Raw genomic sequence first — 18,018 nt, forward strand, 5'->3', positions numbered from 1 at the left:
AGAGCCCCACCCGGCCCCGGCGGGCACCCCCCTTAGTGTCTCAGACATTGTTGGCTCCAACGTCATCTTAAAGGGGCAGCCACATGGATGGAACCGAACTCTTAAAGAGACAGGAGGATCGATTGGTCTGAAATCCTTAAAGAGAGAGAGAGAGGTAAGCGTCTTGCTTGGCGTGGCTGTGCTGTCAGTGTTACCGTCCCTTCTGGGGAGGCCCCGGTGTCTCGGGAGTCCAGAACTTTGAGTGGGAAGGGAGGGGGAGTGAAGGAAAGGGGGTGATTCCTCTCAGGGGGTGAGGTACCAGCCAGGGGCGGGGCTTCTGGACCTCGGGGGAGCGGGAAACATGGGGGGGCGGAGCCTCCAGACTCGCGTGGGGCCGTGTGAGCTGAGGGATAGGGCCTGTGGGTCCAACCAGACAAGTAGCTGTCCTGGAGGATTTCATTTAAGGTGACCAGACGTCCCGCGCTTGGCGGGACAGCCCCGAATTCTTTTTTTTTTTTTTTTAATAATATATTTTATCGATTTTTTTTTTACAGAGAGGAAGAGAGAGGGATAGAGATTTAGAAATATCGATAAGAGAGAAACATCGATCAGCTGCCTCCTGCACACTTCCTACTAGGGATGTGCCCGCAACCAAGGCACATGCCCTCGACCGGAATCGAACCCGGGACCTTTCAGTCCGCAGGCTGAAGCTCTATACACTGAGCCAAACCGGTTTCGGCGACAGCCTCGAATTCGAAATGTGTCCCGCGTCCCGGAGGCGTTTTAAAAAAGTCGGGACTTTTTTAAAAGGCCGCCGGGACACGGGACAAATTGTTAGAAACCCGCACTTCTGGTCACCTTAAGGAGCACATTCCCGAAGGCGCTGGGGAAGGGAGAGGGAGAAGCCCAGAGCTCCCTCCCGGACCCGGGGCGCCTGTAAACAGTAGCACGTGGGCCCACCTTTGGGGGACGCGTCCACGCGCCCCCCCCCCCCTCGGCAGCGACCTCCTCCCGCGGGGCTGCGGGCCGAGCGGCGAGACAGCGGCGAGACAGGGTGACCCAGCCGCATTCCTGGCCGGTGTGTCAGCGCCGCGGCCCGCCCCCTCTGCCTGCCGCGACTTCGGATCCTGCTCCCGCATTGGGGTGCCCCTCTCTTTTCAGGGAGCGAGAGGCTCCCCGGAGCGGAGGGAGGGTCCCCGGACGCGTCCCCTCCACCGGGGACCCCCAGACGGTTACCGCGCGCGGGGTGGAGGGGAGACACCGGGGCGTCGCCCCTGCGGGCGCCGGGACTACAATTCCCAGAAGACCCCGCGGGGAAGCGCCCATCGGGGCTGTGGACGCCGTTGGGGACCGTAGTCCCAGCCCCGGCGCGGTTGCTGGGACATCTCGTAAGATCCAGTCCATTCCCCCCCCCCCCTTTTTTTTTTTTTTTTTAATAGGTTTTACTGACTTTTTACAGAGAGGAAGGGAGAGGGATTAGAGAGTCAGAAACATCCATGAGAGAGAAACATCAATCAGCTGCCGCCTGCACACCCCCTACTGGGGATGTGCCCGCAGCCAAGGTACATGCCCTTTTTTTTTTTTTTTTTGGAAGGATACCCCCTAATGGGAAAACCTCTTTTAAAAAAATATATTTTATTGATTTTGTACAGAGAGAAAGGGAGAGAGATAGTTAGAAACATCGATGGGAGAGAGTCATCGATCAGCTGCCTCTTGCACACACCCCACTGATGACATGCCCTTGACCGGAATGGAACCTGGGACCCTTGAGTCCGCAGGCCGACGCTCTATCCACTGAGCAACACCGGCCAGAGCCAGTCTGCCCTTTTTACCGACGGGGAGACTGAGGCTCAGGAACTCGAGGGGATCCTATTTGGGGAGACCTTTCGCTCTAGGGATAGGGCGTAGTCTCCCCCAGCCTGTAACCTTCCCCCCTCTGGCAGTGTCCTAACCGTTCAAGAAGGGGGACCCTGAGCTTGGAGGGGCGGGGCAGGGATTCGGGGGTCCGTCTTCCGCGGCCGCGGGGACGTGGACGTGTGGCCTCCGTTTCCGCGGCCAGGTCTCTCTGGGCTCCTGGGCCTCGCCCTTCCTGCCTGTGAAATGGACTTCGGATGCCTCTGAACGGGAACGGCTCGGTCCGCTCCTCCGGGACTACAAGTCCCAAGGTGCTCGAGGCGACCCCGGCTCCCGCTCCCCTCCCCTCGGGGACCCGCCTCCCTCCAGCCCGAGTCACGTTGTCCAACCTGTTCCCGGAGCCCGCCCCGCCCCGATCTCCGCTCCCGCCGCCGGAGCCGAAGCCGGAGGAAGACCCCTGGCGCCGGGATCGGCCCCTGACCCGTGAGTTCCGCCTCCCCCGGGGCCGGGGGCTCCAGAGGGGCCGGCCCCGCGTCCCCGGGGGGCCTGGGCGGGGAGCCGGACGCCGGGTCCCAGCGCGGAATTGGGGTGCGCTGCCGCAGGGTCCCGGAGGGAGAGAGCTTGGATACTGGGTTTGCTGGGCAGAAGGCAGGGGGGCCGGGGGGCCTGAGCTCTTGGAATTTAGGACTCGGACGCTGTGGCCCGGGGGGTACGTTGGAGCTGGGACTCCTGAGTCCCTCGAATTGGGGGCTCTCGGAACCCCGAGTCTTGAGTAGGGTTGGGGAAGCGGGTGCCTGAATCCGGGGCCAGAAATGGGAGGCCCGTGCGGCTGGGGCTCTGGGATGGGAGGCCATCCTACCCTCTCCTGCTGCCCTCTCCGCCCAGCCTGTAGGAGAAGAATTGGGGCGGGGAGGGGGCAGTGGAGCCCCGGTTCCTGAAACGGAGCGAGACCAATACCCGGGGGTCCCTCCGGAGGCCGTGTGGCGCTCCCCAAGCTCCCCGGCTCTGCGGTGGGGGCTGGGGTGGGAGGGCCGGCGCAGTTCTCCAAACTCCCCGGTGCCGCTGCGCGATCCCCAACATGTCATTAGCCGAGGCGTCAGACCTGCCTAACCAGAGAGGACCTCCGCCCAAGGGCGCCCCCTGGCGCGGGCGTGGTGCCTCCGATTGCCCCATGGAGGTGGGAAACCACTGGGGTTTGCAGAGGGCGGGCGTTCTAGGTAGAACCCAGGGCAGAATTCCAGAAGGTGGGGTTGGAGTCTGAGGGGCTTGCGGAGCTGGGCACCACACAGTCGTTACACAGAGAAGATGGGGGGGGGGGCACCAAGCTCAGAGGTCAGAGTGGAGGGGAAACCAAGATTTGGCATCTCCCCCCCCGCCCCCCCCCGCAGCTCTCTGGGGTGCAGAATTCCTTGCACTCCCACAGGGTTTTCTGACTAACCTTTCCCCTCCCAGGGCTCCTGGCCCTGACCCTGAAGTGAGAAATGTCACCTCCGCCCCCATCTGTCTGACCTGAGGTAGCGTGGGAGATAAGGGAGGGGTAGAGGCTAATTCTGGAGGTGTGTGTCTGTCCTGGAAATGGGGAAGGGGGAGGGGAGGGCAGGGCCCCGAATGTCCCTCCGTCTGTCTGTCTCCCCCTTCTCTCCACCCACACGTGTCATGGGAAAGGATTAAACAAGGGGGTGGGGAGGCAAGGAGCTCCGGTGAGAGAGGGAAGAACTTCCTCAAAGTTTCGGCTTGAAGGGCGTTTGGGTACAGCCTGTGATGACATTAAAAATAATAGGCATGGCTGCCAAGACGGAGCTCACCGCATGCCAGGCTCAGGGCTGGCAGGCTGACCGGACGGCTCCCATTGTCTCCGGCAACTGTTCCAGGTGTCGCTTCCAGTGAGGTTTGCTGACCCCACCCCGGGAAACGTGCCGGAGAGCAGGCACAGCCCGCACCCTGGGCTTCTGCCGCCTTCTCTCTGGAACCTTCCAGGGCTCCTCTGTGCTTAAACGATGGTGGATGACCCCTGGCCAGAACTCAGGAATGTACATGGAGAGTTCAGAGCTCAGGAAGTGAAGACGCCAGAGGCCCCAAGGCAGGGCTTTTAGAATCTCAGAGAGAGAGGAAGGGGAAATTACTTTGGGTATTAAGCCCTCACTCTATGCCAGACCCTGTGGTATCTTAGTGAGAAGCAAAGGAAGACCGGGACGAAGAATCCCATATGTGTGAACTTCATTTGGTGCCCGGCACTGTTCTGAACGCCGTTTTAAACACATAAGTTATGTCACTCAAACCTCACACCCCTGTAAAGTGGAGGTTTCAATCGCCCCATTATACACACGAGAAAACTGAGACACGGAGAAGCTAACTAGCTGCTAGTCCAAGGAAGAGGCTTAGAGAGGGGAAGGTCCCAGCCCAGCTGTCCCCAGAGGCGGGTACCCGGTCCCAGAGAGGGTGGGGCTTCTCCTAGCGTCCGTCTGTCCACACACCTGGGTATTCCCAGGCCAGCCTGACGCCCTGACGCTCTGGCATGGTTTCTACCAACGATGATTGCTCTGGGACGACCCCACCCCCACCCCACCTCCTGCCTGGATTCTTAACCCAGAGAACCCGGTAGGAGTGCGGAGGAGGGAGCCTGGGAAAGAGAGATGGGGGCAGAGGGCAGGGGAGAAGCGGGAGCTCGGGTCGGAGTGTACCCGGGGGTGAAGGGCTGGGGCCTGGGAGCAGAGGCGCCGCCCGCCCGCCCCGCCCCGCTCCTCCGCCCGGGAGGCGCTGCACCTGCCCAGACCCGCGCCGCATTCCCCGGGCCTGAGCTCAGGTGCCGTCCGCCCGCTGGGCTGCGGTCGGGCGTGGCTCGGAGCGCCCCCTGGCGGTCCCGACGCTCCCTCCGCCCGCACCAGCCCCGGGTCGGGCCCCCCACGCCCAGCGTCGGCATTTCCTCTGAACCAGAGGATGTCAGCGTGGGATCTGAGCGTCTTAGAAATTTGGAAATCACGAGATCCCCAAAAGAACCGTTCGCTGCCAAAATGCTGGCACAGGAGGCTGCGTAGAATGGTTCCATTTTTATACTTTAACAGTCGCAGGGTGTTTCCTGTGTCTCTAAGATTCTAAAAGACCAGGTTTGACCCCTGTAAGTCTCTCCTGCCTGCGGCCTCAGTTCACAGACCCTTAGCTCCGCTCGCACCTTCTGGCCGGTTGGGTCCCCACAGCAGTCCTCTGAGGGCGGCTGCTGTTCCTCCTCATTTTACGGATCAGGAAACCCAGGCACTTGTCAGGGTCCTGGGATAGCCAAATTGGAGAATTCTAGAATGTTCCAAAGATAGCATCTTGGACTTAGAACTTTGGAACAATAGACTCTCCAGCTGAGGGTTTGGGGCTCTGTGGACAATCTCAAGGTCCTTACAGTTTCAGAATCTAGGCCTCTGAGAGACTGAAGAGCTGACAGCACAGCTGACTTACCTCCTCCCCTCGTTTTGGGGGAAACTGAGGCCCAAAGAGTGGAGGGGACTCGTTGCCCAACGTTCTACACTCCCAACACACCCGTATGAGCCACCAGCTCCAGCAGGTTCTGTCCTGAGGTTTTCAGACGGAGGCCCGGGATGGCATGCCCCAGCCCGCCTGCTGCCCACGCCGAGCTAAGCTGTAGGTGAAGCCTGAGGAAGTGGCAGAGCTGGTGGGCGTGGCAGCTGCTGTGGGATGGCGATAGTGCTGGCCTGACTGGTTCCTGGTGGCCTGGCTCCCATCCACTGGGCTAATGACCACAGCAGCCCAGCCACCACCCCTCTCCCCCCTCTCCCGCCACTTCCCTGGTCTTCCTGTTGACATTGGGTCCCTATGTGCTAGGTCTCCTCTGGGTGGGGACTCTGAGGAAATGAAGCTGAGTGGTCCCTGCCCTCTGGGACCCAAAATAACGAGGTAGATCCGGTGTCGAACGTCGTACTTTGGGCTTCTTGGCAGGTGACCTTGAACAAATGTTGCTGGTTTGACAATCACATGAGCTATTGGGTGCAGAGCATTTGGCAGATTTCTAGGAGGCAGCAGCTCATCAGTACATGGTTGTTTCATTTTATTGTATTATACCACAGAACTAGCACAGGTCCTCGCACACACTAGGCAGCACAATTATCATTCTTATTTGTTTTTAAACAGAGAGGGAGAGAGAGAGAGAAACACTGATTTGTTGTTCCACTTATTTATGCATTCACCAGTTGATTCTTTTTTTAAAAATATATTTTTATTGATTTCAGAGAGGAAGGGGGAGAGAGAGAGAAACATCAAGGATGAGAGAGAATCTTGACCTGAGTCGAACCAGGAACCCTTCAGTCCCCAGCCCAACGCTCCATCCACTGAGCCACATCAGCCGGGGCTCACTGGTTGATTCTTGTTGTGCCCTGACTGGGGAGCGAATCCCCAACCTTAGCATGTGGGAACGATGCTCTAACCAACTGAGCTACCTGGTTGGGGCCAGCGAACCCCAAGATTGAGGGTTTGCTCCCCAGACAGAGCACATACCAGAATGAACCAGTGGGTGGGTGGAGCACAGGCAGATGTTTTTCTCCTTCTCTCAAAAGCAATACATTAAACATTTTAAAAGCCCTAACAGGTCTGGCTCAGTGGATAGAGCGTCAGCCTTCGGACCAAAGGGTTCCAGGTTCGATTCCAGTCAAGGGCATGTTCCTTGGTTGTGGGCACATCCCCAGTAGGGGGTGTGCAGGAGGCAGCTGATCGAGGTCTCATCGATGTTTCTGTCTATCCCTCTCACTTCTTCTCTGTAAGAAAATCAATAAAATATATATTTTTAAATTTAAAAATATCCTCAGCATCTAGCACACTGTTTCCTGGTCCCTAGTTAGGTCTTCAGTAATTAATAGTTATTCTTTTTGTTGTTGTTATTTATTATTATTATATTGACTTTTAGAGAGAGAGAGAGAGAGAGAGAGAGAGAAACATCGGTTTGTTGTTTCACGCGTTCACGTGTTCAGCAGCTGACTCTCGTATTGTGCCGTCACCAGGGATGGAACTCACAACGTAGGCGATGCTCTAACTAACTCAGACACGCAACCAGGGCTTGGTGGCTATGTTATTGCATCTCTCTTCACTATAATGCCTGGCACATAGTAGGTGGCCAACGGATCAATTGTAGGAAGGAATTACTCAAATCTTTTTAAAAAATATATCTTATTGATTTTTTTACAGAGAGGAAGGGAGAGGCATAGAGTTAGAAAACATCGATGAGCGAGAAACATCTATCAGCTGCCTCCTGCACACCCCCTACTGGGCATGTGCCTGCCACCAACATGCCCTTGACAGGAATCGAACCTGGGACCCTTGAGTCCGAAGGCCGACGCTCTATCCACTGAGCCAAACGGGTCAGGGCTATTCAAGTCTTATTAGGGCTGAAATAGAGAGATGGGCAGAGTCACATCGAGTTCATTGCCCTGCGCCTCCCCGGAGGTTTTGAAGGAGCTGGCATTTCCCAGCCGGAGCGCGGAGGGGCTTGGTGCTTCCAGGGGAAGGAGCTGGCAACGCCCCAGCTTCCCTGCGGGCGGGCGGGGTTGGGGGTTCGGTCGGGCGGTGTCTGAGAACCTCCCCGCTCCCCCGACGCAGGCGTCCCGCCCCGGCCGGCACCATGGACAGCGAGGCGTTCCAGAGCTCGGGGGACCTCCTGGACCTGAACTTCCAGTGTGAGCTGGGGGAGGGGGCGGGCCGGGGGGCGGGCCAGGGCCCCTGCTCGGAGGTCCGGGTCCTCACCGCCGCCCCCGCCCGCCCGCCCAGCTCTGGCCATGAAGCACATGGACCTGAAGCAGATGGAGCTGGACACGGCGGCGGCCAAGGTGGACGAACTGACCAAGCAGCTGGAGTCGCTGTGGTCAGACTCGCCGACACCACCGGGCTCTCAGGCCGGAGCCCCCGCGAGGGTGAGCCGGCTGGTCCGGTTTCCCACCCTAATCCCCCACCCCCACCCCCACCCCACCCCCACCCCCACCCCAAGCCCGCTGCTTTCCGCAGGGAGTTCAGGCCAGGCTGCTTGGGACGGCTGTGTGTGTGTGGGGGGGGGGGGGGGACACTCTTGCCACTTTAGAGGGGACCCATGGATCCTGCCAGGACCCGTGGAAGAAAGGGGGCATCTTTCTTTTTTTAAAATATATTTTATTGACTTTTTACAGAGAGGGATAGAGTTAGAAACATCGATGAGAGAGAATCATCGGATCAGCTGCCTCCTGCACCCCCCCTACTGGGGATATGCCCACAACCAAGGTACATGCCCTTGACCGGAATCGAACCTGGGACCCTTGAGTCCGTAGGCTGACGCTCTCTCCATTGAGCCAAACCTGCTTTGGCAAAGGGGCCTCTTCCTCAGGGGCTCAGAGCGCTGCATGGACCCGCCTGAGCCGTCTCCAGCCCTCTCTCTCTCCCCACGCGCTCCCCCGGGCTCTGTGCCTGAGTCTCCAGCCCTGGTCCAGCTTTTGTGGGTTGGTTTTCCATGATCCCCTTTGCCCTCCCCCCAGCCCTCTCGTAATGTCTGACCCCTCGACGGCCCGGTCTCTCCCCAGCTGCCCCGGTACAGCTCCAGCCCGGTCCCAGAGCCCTTCGGCAGCCGCGGGTCCCCCCGGAAGGCGCCCGGCGACGGCGCGGACTCCCCGTTCGGACGCTCGGAGAGCGCCCCGGCGCTGCTCCCCTACAGCTCGCTGTCCCCCAAGGGCCGGCCGTCGTCGCCGCGCACCTCGCTCTACCTGCAGCCCGACGCCTTCGGCGGCCTGGACCGCGCGCCCTCGCCCCGGCCCCGCGCCTACGACGGCGGCGCCGGCGGCTCCCTGGGCCGTGCGCCGTCCCCGCGGCCCGGCTCCGGCCCGCTCCGCCAGCAGGGCGCCCCGACGCCCTTCGACCTGCTGGCCCGCGCCAGCTCCCCGCGCGGCAGCCCCCTGGCCGAGGGCCCGCAGGCCTTCTTCCCGGAGCGCGGGCCCTCGCCGCGCCCCGCCGCCTACGACCCCCCGGCCGCCTTCGGGCTCCCGCTGCTGGGCGCTGGCGGCAGCGCCTTCGCCCCGCCGCTGCGAGCGCAAGGTGAGCGCGGGCCGGGCGGACGCGGGGGTGGGAGTGGGGGGTGCGGGACCTGGGGCCAACCTCCTCCCGCATCCTCATTCGCCACCCCCGCCCCCTCAGACGACCTGATGCTGCGCCGGCGGCCCCCCAAAGCCTGGAACGAGTCGGACCTGGACGTGGCGTACGAGAAGAAGTCTTCGCACGCCGTTAGCTACGAGCGTCAGTGATGGGAAGCCAGGGGAGGGGGGTGGGGGGGAGCATGTGGAAGCCGGAGAGGCGAGCCCCAGACCCTAACGACCCCCCCCCCCCCCGCAGGCCTGGACGCCTTCGGGAGGCCCTCCTCCCCGGGCCTGCAGCTGTTACCCTGGAGGGAGAGCAGCCTGGACGGGCTGGGGGCCGCCGGCAAGGTGAGGGGCCGGAGGGGCTTGGGAGGGGGCTCTCGGGCAAGGGCCGGGGGCGGGGTCAGGACTAGTCTCCCCCTCCAGGCCGTGCCCTCCCCCCCCCCCCGTTTTCTGTGCCCTTCCCTCAAGCTCTTCCTTCTTCATCCTGCATTTCCCACCTTCCCTCGATTTCTCCGGCTTCCCTCACCTCCTTCTCTCCCTTCTCATCTTTTGCTCCCCGCCCCCCGCCCAACCTTCCCTTCCCTCATCTTCCTCCCACCTGAGCCCCTCTCCTTCCCTCCTCCCCCCTTTCTCCCCAGGACAACCTCACCAGCGCCACCCTGCCCCGCAATTACAAGGTCTCCCCTCTGGCCAATGACAGGCGCTCTGACGTGGGCAGCTACCGCCGGTCGCTGGGCTCCGCGGGGCCATCGGGCACTTTGCCGCGAAGCTGGCAGCCCGTCAGCCGCATCCCCATGCCTCCTTCCAACCCCCAGCCCCGGGGCGCCCCCCGCCAGCGCCCCATCCCCCTCAGCATGATCTTTAAGCTGCAGAACGCCTTCTGGGAGCACGGGGCCAGCAGAGCCATGTTCCCTGGCTCCCCCATCTTCTCCCGACCTCCGCAGCCCAAGCTGCCTCCCCAGCCCCAAGCACCTCCCCAGCCCCAGCTGCTACCCCAGACCCAGACCCAGCCCCAGCCCCAGGTGCCCCCACAGCCCCAGTCACAGCCACAATCCCAGCCTGGGCTCCAGCTCCAACACCCTGCCCCAATGCCCCAGGTCCCCCAACAGACTTGGAGTGAAGGTGAGTCAGCCATGCGGGTCGCAGAGGGCGTGGTGAAGGGAGGTCCAGTGGTGGGGACCAGACCAGCAGAGGGTGCCATCGCGGCCCAACACCTGCAGAGAGCAAGGCCAGATAAGCTGGGGATTTGCTGGGGAGTGAGGGACAGACAGCAGGATGGTTAAGTATGGACTCGAGTCAGACTGCCCGGCTCCATGCTGAGCGTCTGAGCAGGTCACTCCACCTCTGAATCTCCGTTTCCTTGAGCATAAAGGGAGATGAAAGAACCCGTCTTACTTAAAATGGGGCCTAATGTATAGTCATCTCACAGCTATCTTATTCGTTATGGTAATTATTAATGTTTTCTGGGGTGAGACCAGTGCAGGGCCCGGAGTTGGGTAGACTGGGTTTTGAGCCTCTCTCTCCCTCTCTGATGCTGTGAGATGCAGGATAAATTAGCTAACCTATCTGAGCTTCTCTTCTCTCATCTGTGAAGAGAGATGGATAATATCTATTGCACACGTTCCATTGGGAATTCGGTGTATTATAAGAGAAATGTGTATAAAGTGATCATTATTATTTCTACCTGTTTTTAACGCTCTGGTGGAGAGGAATCAGGCAGCCAGAAGAGACTGGCAAGGCCAGGATTCTAGTCCCAGCAGGAGTTTTCTCCTGACATGCTGGGAGGAGAAGCACTTAGATTCTTTTTTTTTTTTTTTAATATATATATTTTATTGATTTCATACAGAAAGGAAGAGAGAGGGATAGAGAGTTAGAAACATAGATGAGAGAGAATCATTGGATCAGCTGCCTCCTGTACACCCACTACTGGGGATGTGCCCGCAACCAAGGTACATGCCCTTGACTGGAATCGAACCTGGGACCTTTCAGTCCGTAGGCGGACGCTCTATCCACTGAGCCAAGCCGGTTTTGGCAACACTTAGATTCTTACAACTTCAAGTCTATCACGATGGTAGGAGTCCAGAGTCAGAACTGAGGTTGTCACTGGGCAGCTGGTTTGCTGCCTCTGAGGCTGAGTTTCCCTTTCTGGGAAGGAGGTGATAATAAGGATAGTGAGGTGAGAGTTCAACCAGACAGGCATGTTGTAGCACCAGCCACATGCTAAGTGCTTGACAGAGGAAAAAGGCACCGCAGCCCAGGGACAGTGTCGTCCAGAGAGCGGGAACTGCCCTAAGGCCACACAGCGAATCGGGTGCTGCTTGCAGGTTTTGGAGGCTGTGGGACGGGAGTCTTGGGGGTCTCCTGAGAACCCCTCTGATCTGCCTCTGTTCCTTCTAGGCACCCCCAAAGCCCCTGCTGAGCTGGAGCCCGAACCAGAGCTGGAGGGGCTGCTGGCTCCGGTGCTGGAGGCCGGCGACGCAGATGAAGGCCCTGTACCTCGGCCCCTCAGCCCCACGCGGCTGCAGCCAGCGCTGCCCCCCGAGGCACAGTCGGTGCCCGAGCTGGAGGAGGTGGCGCGGGTGCTGGCGGAGATTCCTCGTCCCCTCAAACGAAGGGGTTCCATGGAACAGAGCCCCGCTGTAGCCCTGCCCCCCACCCACAAGAAGCAGTACCAGCAGATCATCAGCCGCCTCTTCCATCGTCATGGGGGGCCTGGGGGCCCTGAGCCTGAGCTGTCCGCCATCTCTGAGGGATCTGAGGCCAGGGCAGGCCCCCCTGCTCCTGCCCCACCAGCTCCCCTACCGCCTCCGGCCCCGCCCCAGAGCAGCCCACCAGAGCAGCTGCAGAGCATGGTAAGTGATGGAGGAGGAAAGTGAGGCACATTAGCACCTGGGAGGCGCCCCTTCCCTTATAGAGCAGAACTTGGGAATTGGGCCCATCACGTCTGCCGCATCCCATTGGCTAGGAACCCAGGTGCAAGGGAGGCTGGGAAATGTAGTTTTTATCCCTAGTATGCTCACGTTCAAAAGAAAGGAAGAACACTTGGAGAGACAACCCAGACTCTCCGGGTTCCTCTCCAATACATCCCCACCACGCCAGAGCATCCTTTCAGGAATCCTGGAGTTTTGTTTGTGTTTTTTTATTTTTTTAATTGATTTTAGAAACATTGATTTGTTGTTCCACCTATTTATGCATTCCTTGGTTGATTCTTTTTTTTTTTTTTTTTAAGAAGGCTGTCAAGTTTGTTTATTTACTTTTAAGATATTTTTATTGATTTCAGAGAGGAAGGGAGAGGGAGAGAGAAATAGAAACATCAATGATGAGAGAGGATCATTGATAGGCTGCCTCCTGCACACCCCATACTGGGTATTGAGCCCACAACCGAGGCATGTGCCCGTGACCGGAATCAACCAGGGATCCTTCAGTCCTGACGATCTACCCACTGAGCCAAAACAGACTGACGATCTACCCACTGAGCCAAACCGGCTACGGCCCTTGGTTGGTTCTTATATGTTCCCTGACCATCGATTGAACCTGAAACCTTGGCATATCAGGATGGCACTCTCCCTGGCCAGGGCTAGGAATTGTGGAGTCTTCTCACCTGGAAATGACCGTGTCTTGGCAGACAGAGGTTTTATTCTGGGGCTTGAAAAGCCTGTCTGAGCAAGGCGCTTTATTAACTCCCTGGCTGCTACGCAGGCTCTTGTGTCTGCCTTCTCTCCTCTCAAACCTCAGCAAGCCCATGGCTAGAAATGGCCAGCCAGCCCTGACTCAGAATGACTTCTTAGTGCAAGCCCATGGAGTCCTCTGACTCTCCTGGGAGCTTCTATTCAGATTTCCCAGAGCAAGCCTCTGGTTCCTACGACTGTGGCTGCTGTGATTCAGTGCCCAGCGAGGCTTGCCAGGCTCAGATACCAGTTCCACAGCACCAACCCGCTGTGCAGCCTTAGGCAAGACACTTACCCTCTCTGGGCTTGTCTTCTGTAAAATGGGGTGAGGATAATGGTAGGGCTGCTATGAAGATGAACTATATTAACATATTGCTTGGCCTTTGCCTGTGAACTGCTATTACTGCTATTATTTGGCAGGAGGGTGACCTCCTGCTGATCTTGTCTAGTCTTTGCATCATAGCTGGGATTGGGTGTGTGGTCGCATAAAACAGTCCTGATCGCTCAGTGTGGGGAGATGGAGGGGAACAATCCCCAGAGAAGTGAGGGCACCTCTAAATGCCTACTCCCAGGCCCTCCTGAGGGTGGAGCCAAGAACTGTTGAGGCTTAGGATCTTGGCGTCATGAAGATGGCCCAGTTGCCTCATTGTGGAATCACAAAATGCTGGCCACAGAGAAACTTGAAGACTCACAGAATTCAGTAATTCAATCCTGGAATCACAATCACAATTCTAGAATCTTATAGCACAAAGGATTGGAGAATAGGATTTTAGAATTTGGGCCAGGGCTAATTCCTGATTCTTAAAGTCCCTAGAACTTGTCACTTGAATCATAAAAACATAGATTAGTGCACTATATGTTGTTATAGAGATTTATATTCGATATTTTAAGTGAATATTTCCACTAGAAAGGAATACCCAAACACCATTGAAACTTAAGGAAATAGGTAAGATTAAAGAGGCCAAAATCAGGCCCACATGGCTCAGTAGTTGAACCTCAACTTATGAACCCTTCGATTCCGGTCAGGACACGTGCCTAGGTTGTGGGCTCCATCCTCAGTGGGGGCCATGCAGGAGGCAGCCGATCGATGATTCTCATCATTGATAAATATATTTTTAGCCCTAATTAGTTTGGCTCAGTGGAAAGAGTACGGGCCTGTGGACTGAAAGGTCCCAGGTTCTATTCCGGTCAAGGGCATGTACCTTGGTTGCGAGCACATCCCTATAGGAGGTGTGCAAGAGACAGCTGATTGATATTTCTCTCTGATCGATGTTTCTAACTATCCTTCCTTCGCCCCTGTAAAAAATCAATTATATATATATATATATGATACATATATTATATATATATTTTTTTAATTAATTAATTAATTTTTTTTTTAAGAGACCCCAAAATCACAGCACTCAGAGAGAACTCTGGCTTAACATTTTGAGCATTTCTTTCCCAAACTTTTGGAAGTCACTGACGCCCCCACCCTGTCGCCCAGGAGATGCGTTCGGTGCTGCGGAAGGCAGGCTCTCCGCGCAAGGCCCGCCGAGCGCGGCTCAACCCGCTGGTGCTGCTGCTGGACGCGGCGCTGACCGGGGAGCTGGACGTGGTGCAGCAGGCGGTGAAGGAGGTGAGCGGCGGGGCGCGGGGCGGCGGGGCGCGGGGCGGCGGGGCGCGGGGCGGCGGGGCGCGGGGCGGCGGGGCGCGGGGCGGCGGGGCGCGGGGCGGCGGGGCGCGGGGCGGCGGGGCGGCGGGGCAGGCGGGACCGCGGAGGCGCGGACTGAGCCTGGCTCTCTGGGCGCCCAGATGAACGACCCGAGCCAGCCCAACGAGGAGGGCATCACCGCCCTGCACAACGCCATCTGCGGCGCCAACTACCCCATCGTGGACTTTCTCATCGCGGCCGGCGCCAACGTCAACTCCCCCGACAGCCACGGCTGGTGAGCGGGGCCCGCGGGGGCGGGGCGGGCGGGGGCGGCGGCGGCGGACCGGGACCGGGCGGCCGCTCACCCGCCTCCCCGCCCAGGACCCCGCTGCACTGCGCCGCCTCCTGCAACGACACGGCCATCTGCACGGCGCTGGTGCAGCACGGCGCGGCCATCTTCGCCACCACGCTCAGCGACGGCGCCACCGCCATCGAGAAGTGCGACCCCTACCGGGAGGGCTACGCCGACTGCGCCACGTACCTGGCAGGTGCGAGGCGGGGCGGGGCCTGCGGCGGGCTGGTGGGCGGGGCCTGTTTGTGGGCTGGTGGGCGGAGCCGCCTCGGAAGGGGGAGGGGAAGGGGGAGAGGGCAGGGGAGAGGCCCGAAGATGCCACGCACACTGGTCAGAGAGAGGACTTGGGGTCTGTTCCAGCCATGTAGCTCAGGCCCCCAGGTGCAAGCAGGGGGTGGGAGGCAGAGGGTGCTACCTGGGAGGGAGAGAGGTACCGTGGGGGCTGTGTCTTGCAAGTTGGACTCCACTGGGGAGAAAAGTGGTCCTAGGAGTTGCGGAGTTCATCTCCTTTCTCACGGAGGGGGAAGGAGGGGCTGGACTTTCCTGGCCCCCTCTATGCCATCTCCCTGGCATAGGAGGGGCCGGGCAGGTGGCCTGTACTACCCGTGGGAGATCCAGTGCACGCAGCTGGTGGGTGAGCAGCCATGGCTTCTGCAGAGGGGCTTGGGGACTCCTCCACTTGTAGGGAGAGAGGAGACTGTACCATGTCCCTCCAGGAGGGGGGCGCCTCACCTCACCAAGTACGTGAGGAACTGGGCAGGCTGGACCCCGGGGTGTGCACACGCACCTGGAGGGGCATAGGGCAGGATTAGGAACTTAACTGATGGGTAAGGCAGGCTGGAGGACGGGGCTGGGACTGGGACTGGGCGTTTAGGAGAGGAGCCTCGAGGGCGAGGCAAGCCAGCTGTGCCAGCTGTGCCTGCTGTGTCTGCTGTGTCAGAGGTGGGTGAGAGCCACGGGCTGTGACATCGGCCCTAGGTGACTGGGCAGAGGGGATCTGACCATTTGTGGATAAGTAGATGTTCAGCAGAGAGAGGAGGGGCTGTGGCCTCCGGGGAGGGGGTGGGCCATTCACCTTTGTCCTGTCCACCCTGACGGAGCACTGACGGAGCACGGAGAGTTCTGTGAGGGCGGAGGCTGGCCAGCGCACCGGGAGGGAGGGGGGGAGAAATCGGAACTCCGAGGCTGCAGCGCTGAAGAGGCGGGAGGTGGTGGGCTGCAGGGCGGAGGTGTGGGTGGGCTGTGCCATCCAGAGAGCTTTCTGCAGCCTTTTTGGAAACTTCATCACTTAGGGAGGTGGAGTGGTGTGGACTGCATCATCGGGAGAGGGGAGATGGGACTGCGGAGGGGAAGGCGGAGCAGGGCTGTACCATGTGAAGGAGCCCTCTGTGGAGACTGTACCCCTTAAATGGCGGGGGTGGGGGGGAGCGCAGACGACTCTATCTCTTACTGTCCGGAGGGAATGTAACAGCTGGAAGGGGGGCTCACTGTACAAGAGGCATGGAGGCCTCTGGCCCTGTCTTGGGAGTTGGGCCAGCTTGAGGCACCCCAACGTTCTCCAGTTTTAGAGACTCCCAGTCCTGGCAGCTGACTCCAGCTCAGGTGGCTTCCTCTCTCTCCCCCGACCCCCCGAGCTGGGGCAGCACCAACCCCAGGCCTGTGCCTGTCCCGTGTCCCTGAGTGTCCCAGCCCCCCGGGCCTGCCCTCACCGCCCTGCCCGCCCTTCCGGTTGCAGACGTGGAGCAGAGCATGGGGCTGATGCACAACGGCATGGTGTACGCGCTCTGGGACTACAGCGCCGAGTTCGGGGACGAGCTGTCCTTCCGCGAGGGCGAGTCGGTGACGGTGCTGCGCAGGGACGGCCCGGAGGAGACGGACTGGTGGTGGGCCGCGCTGCACGGCCAGGAGGGCTACGTGCCCCGCAACTACTTCGGGGTGAGCCCAGGGGAGGGGGGGGGGGGCTGATGGCTGTTGGGGGGACGGGGAGACCCCACTGGGAAAAGGAGGGCGAGAGGGATAGCCCATTACTGGGGAGGGGCGGGGTTCAGTAAAGCCCGTCCGGGCCTGGGAAGGTGAGGGAGTCCGGCTAGTAACAGGGTAAGGAACAGCGCCCCCTGGTGGTGCTGCGTGGGGTAGCACCGATCCTGCCTCCCTGGCTATTTGATTGGCTCGTGCTCAGATAGTTTTATTATCGTCCCTTATTATATTCGCTAGAGGCCTGGTGCACGAATTCGTGCACAGGTGGGGTAGGGTCGGCTGCCCCATGGGGGTGAGGAGGACTGGGGGGGGCGCCGAGTGCGGTTGGGGGGCTGGTCACACTCAGGCCAAACTCCTGGGTGAGGAGACAATTTGCATATTCCCTCTTATTATATAGGATGGGAGGCAGAGAGTGTATTTTAGCCAAGGGGAGAGACGGACAGTGCCATTGTCATGCTGGGGCCAACGTTAACGAGTTCTGTTACAGATGGGGAAACTTTCATTGCCCTGAACTGGGCAGGATGAGGAAGAATCCGTTAACAAAACGAGGGAAGCATTGAGGGAGAGATCCCACAAGGGTCGTGAAGGAGACCAGGAGGATCCCAGGGTGTCTGGGAGAGGAGATTCCTTTGATTTGGGGGTGGGTGGAGGCGGGTCCCAGCCAGTCAGCCACGGGGCGGGGGAGAGGCAGGCGGGGTGGGGGACTCAGAACCTTCCAGCTCAGCAAGCAGGCTGCTGACTGGCGGGCTCCGTGCGGTGCCTGACGGTGACCGGGACTCGGAGGGCTCCAGAGCAATGGGATGATGGAGCCTGTCTCATGTTTGGGGTGGATAGGCGACTCCCACCAATTGGGGGGAGTGGGTGCTCCTGGTGTCTGAAGCTCTTGTCTCCCTCAGCTCTTCCCCAGGGTGAAGGCTCAGAGGAGTAAGGTGTAGCCGGAGAGAAGGACGTTTTCGGGGAAGACGGAGGAGGCGGCGTGGCCTTGGCTCAGACCGCGATCGGTTACCGCTGCGCCGCCCCGCACCCCACGCAGGGGGGTGGGCTCCTCCCGCCAGCGCTCCGCTCTCCTGGGAGCCCGGGGAGAGGGAGAACCCCAGCCTTACGTTCAGGAACCTGCCTTACCTGGGGGAGGTCCTTGGGGGGCAAAAGAGAGCCCCCCGTTGGCCAAATCAGATTCTGTCCAAAGCGCCCTCCACCCCTAACTGTCCCTCAAAGCAAGCCAACCCATCACCCCAGTGGGATGGGTCCACCTCCAGTGGCTTCACCTGGGAGTCATCTCTGCCCCCGTTTCTCCCAGCGGCCTTGGGGGGCCCCGGTGAGGCACCCTGATCTCTCCACCGGAATGGCTGCACCCTCCCCCCACCCCCACCCCGCACCTGCCTACCGACCAAGTGCCTTCACACAGTGCTGGTTTGATAACAAAATGGGGGCGTTCTTCTTTATAAATAAAGGTAGTTTGCACAGAAA

At 59.6% G+C, this 18,018-nt stretch overlaps 1 protein-coding gene across 1 annotated transcript; it reads left to right on the plus strand.

Moving 5' to 3' along the window:
• The first annotated feature begins 2,189 nt into the window (after window positions 1-2,189).
• On the plus strand, window positions 2,190-18,018 carry PPP1R13L (protein phosphatase 1 regulatory subunit 13 like). The gene is made up of 13 exons (XM_036416429.2): window positions 2,190-2,316; window positions 7,426-7,502; window positions 7,594-7,736; window positions 8,373-8,880; window positions 8,980-9,078; window positions 9,175-9,266; window positions 9,560-10,043; window positions 11,319-11,773; window positions 14,076-14,207; window positions 14,384-14,517; window positions 14,604-14,770; window positions 16,310-16,509; window positions 17,448-18,018. The coding sequence occupies exons 2-13, from the start codon at window positions 7,448-7,450 to the stop codon at window positions 17,484-17,486; spliced, it is 2,508 nt and encodes an 835-aa protein (XP_036272322.1). The 5' UTR covers window positions 2,190-2,316; window positions 7,426-7,447; the 3' UTR covers window positions 17,487-18,018.

Source organism: Pipistrellus kuhlii, unplaced genomic scaffold (genome assembly GCF_014108245.1).
Source record: "Pipistrellus kuhlii isolate mPipKuh1 unplaced genomic scaffold, mPipKuh1.p scaffold_m20_p_55, whole genome shotgun sequence".
Taxonomy (NCBI): Eukaryota; Metazoa; Chordata; class Mammalia; order Chiroptera; family Vespertilionidae; genus Pipistrellus; species Pipistrellus kuhlii.

Excerpts from the sequence above, each read along its gene's own strand:
- PPP1R13L (XM_036416429.2), top strand. The coding sequence starts at position 7,448 with ATGGACAGCGAGGCGTTCCAGAGCTCGGGGGACCTCCTGGACCTGAAC. Across the intron at positions 9,079-9,174 it reads GCACGCCGTTAGCTACGAGC|GCCTGGACGCCTTCGGGAGG; the intron begins GTCAGTGATGGG and ends CCCCCCCCGCAG. Across the intron at positions 14,208-14,383 it reads TGCAGCAGGCGGTGAAGGAG|ATGAACGACCCGAGCCAGCC; the intron begins GTGAGCGGCGGG and ends CTGGGCGCCCAG.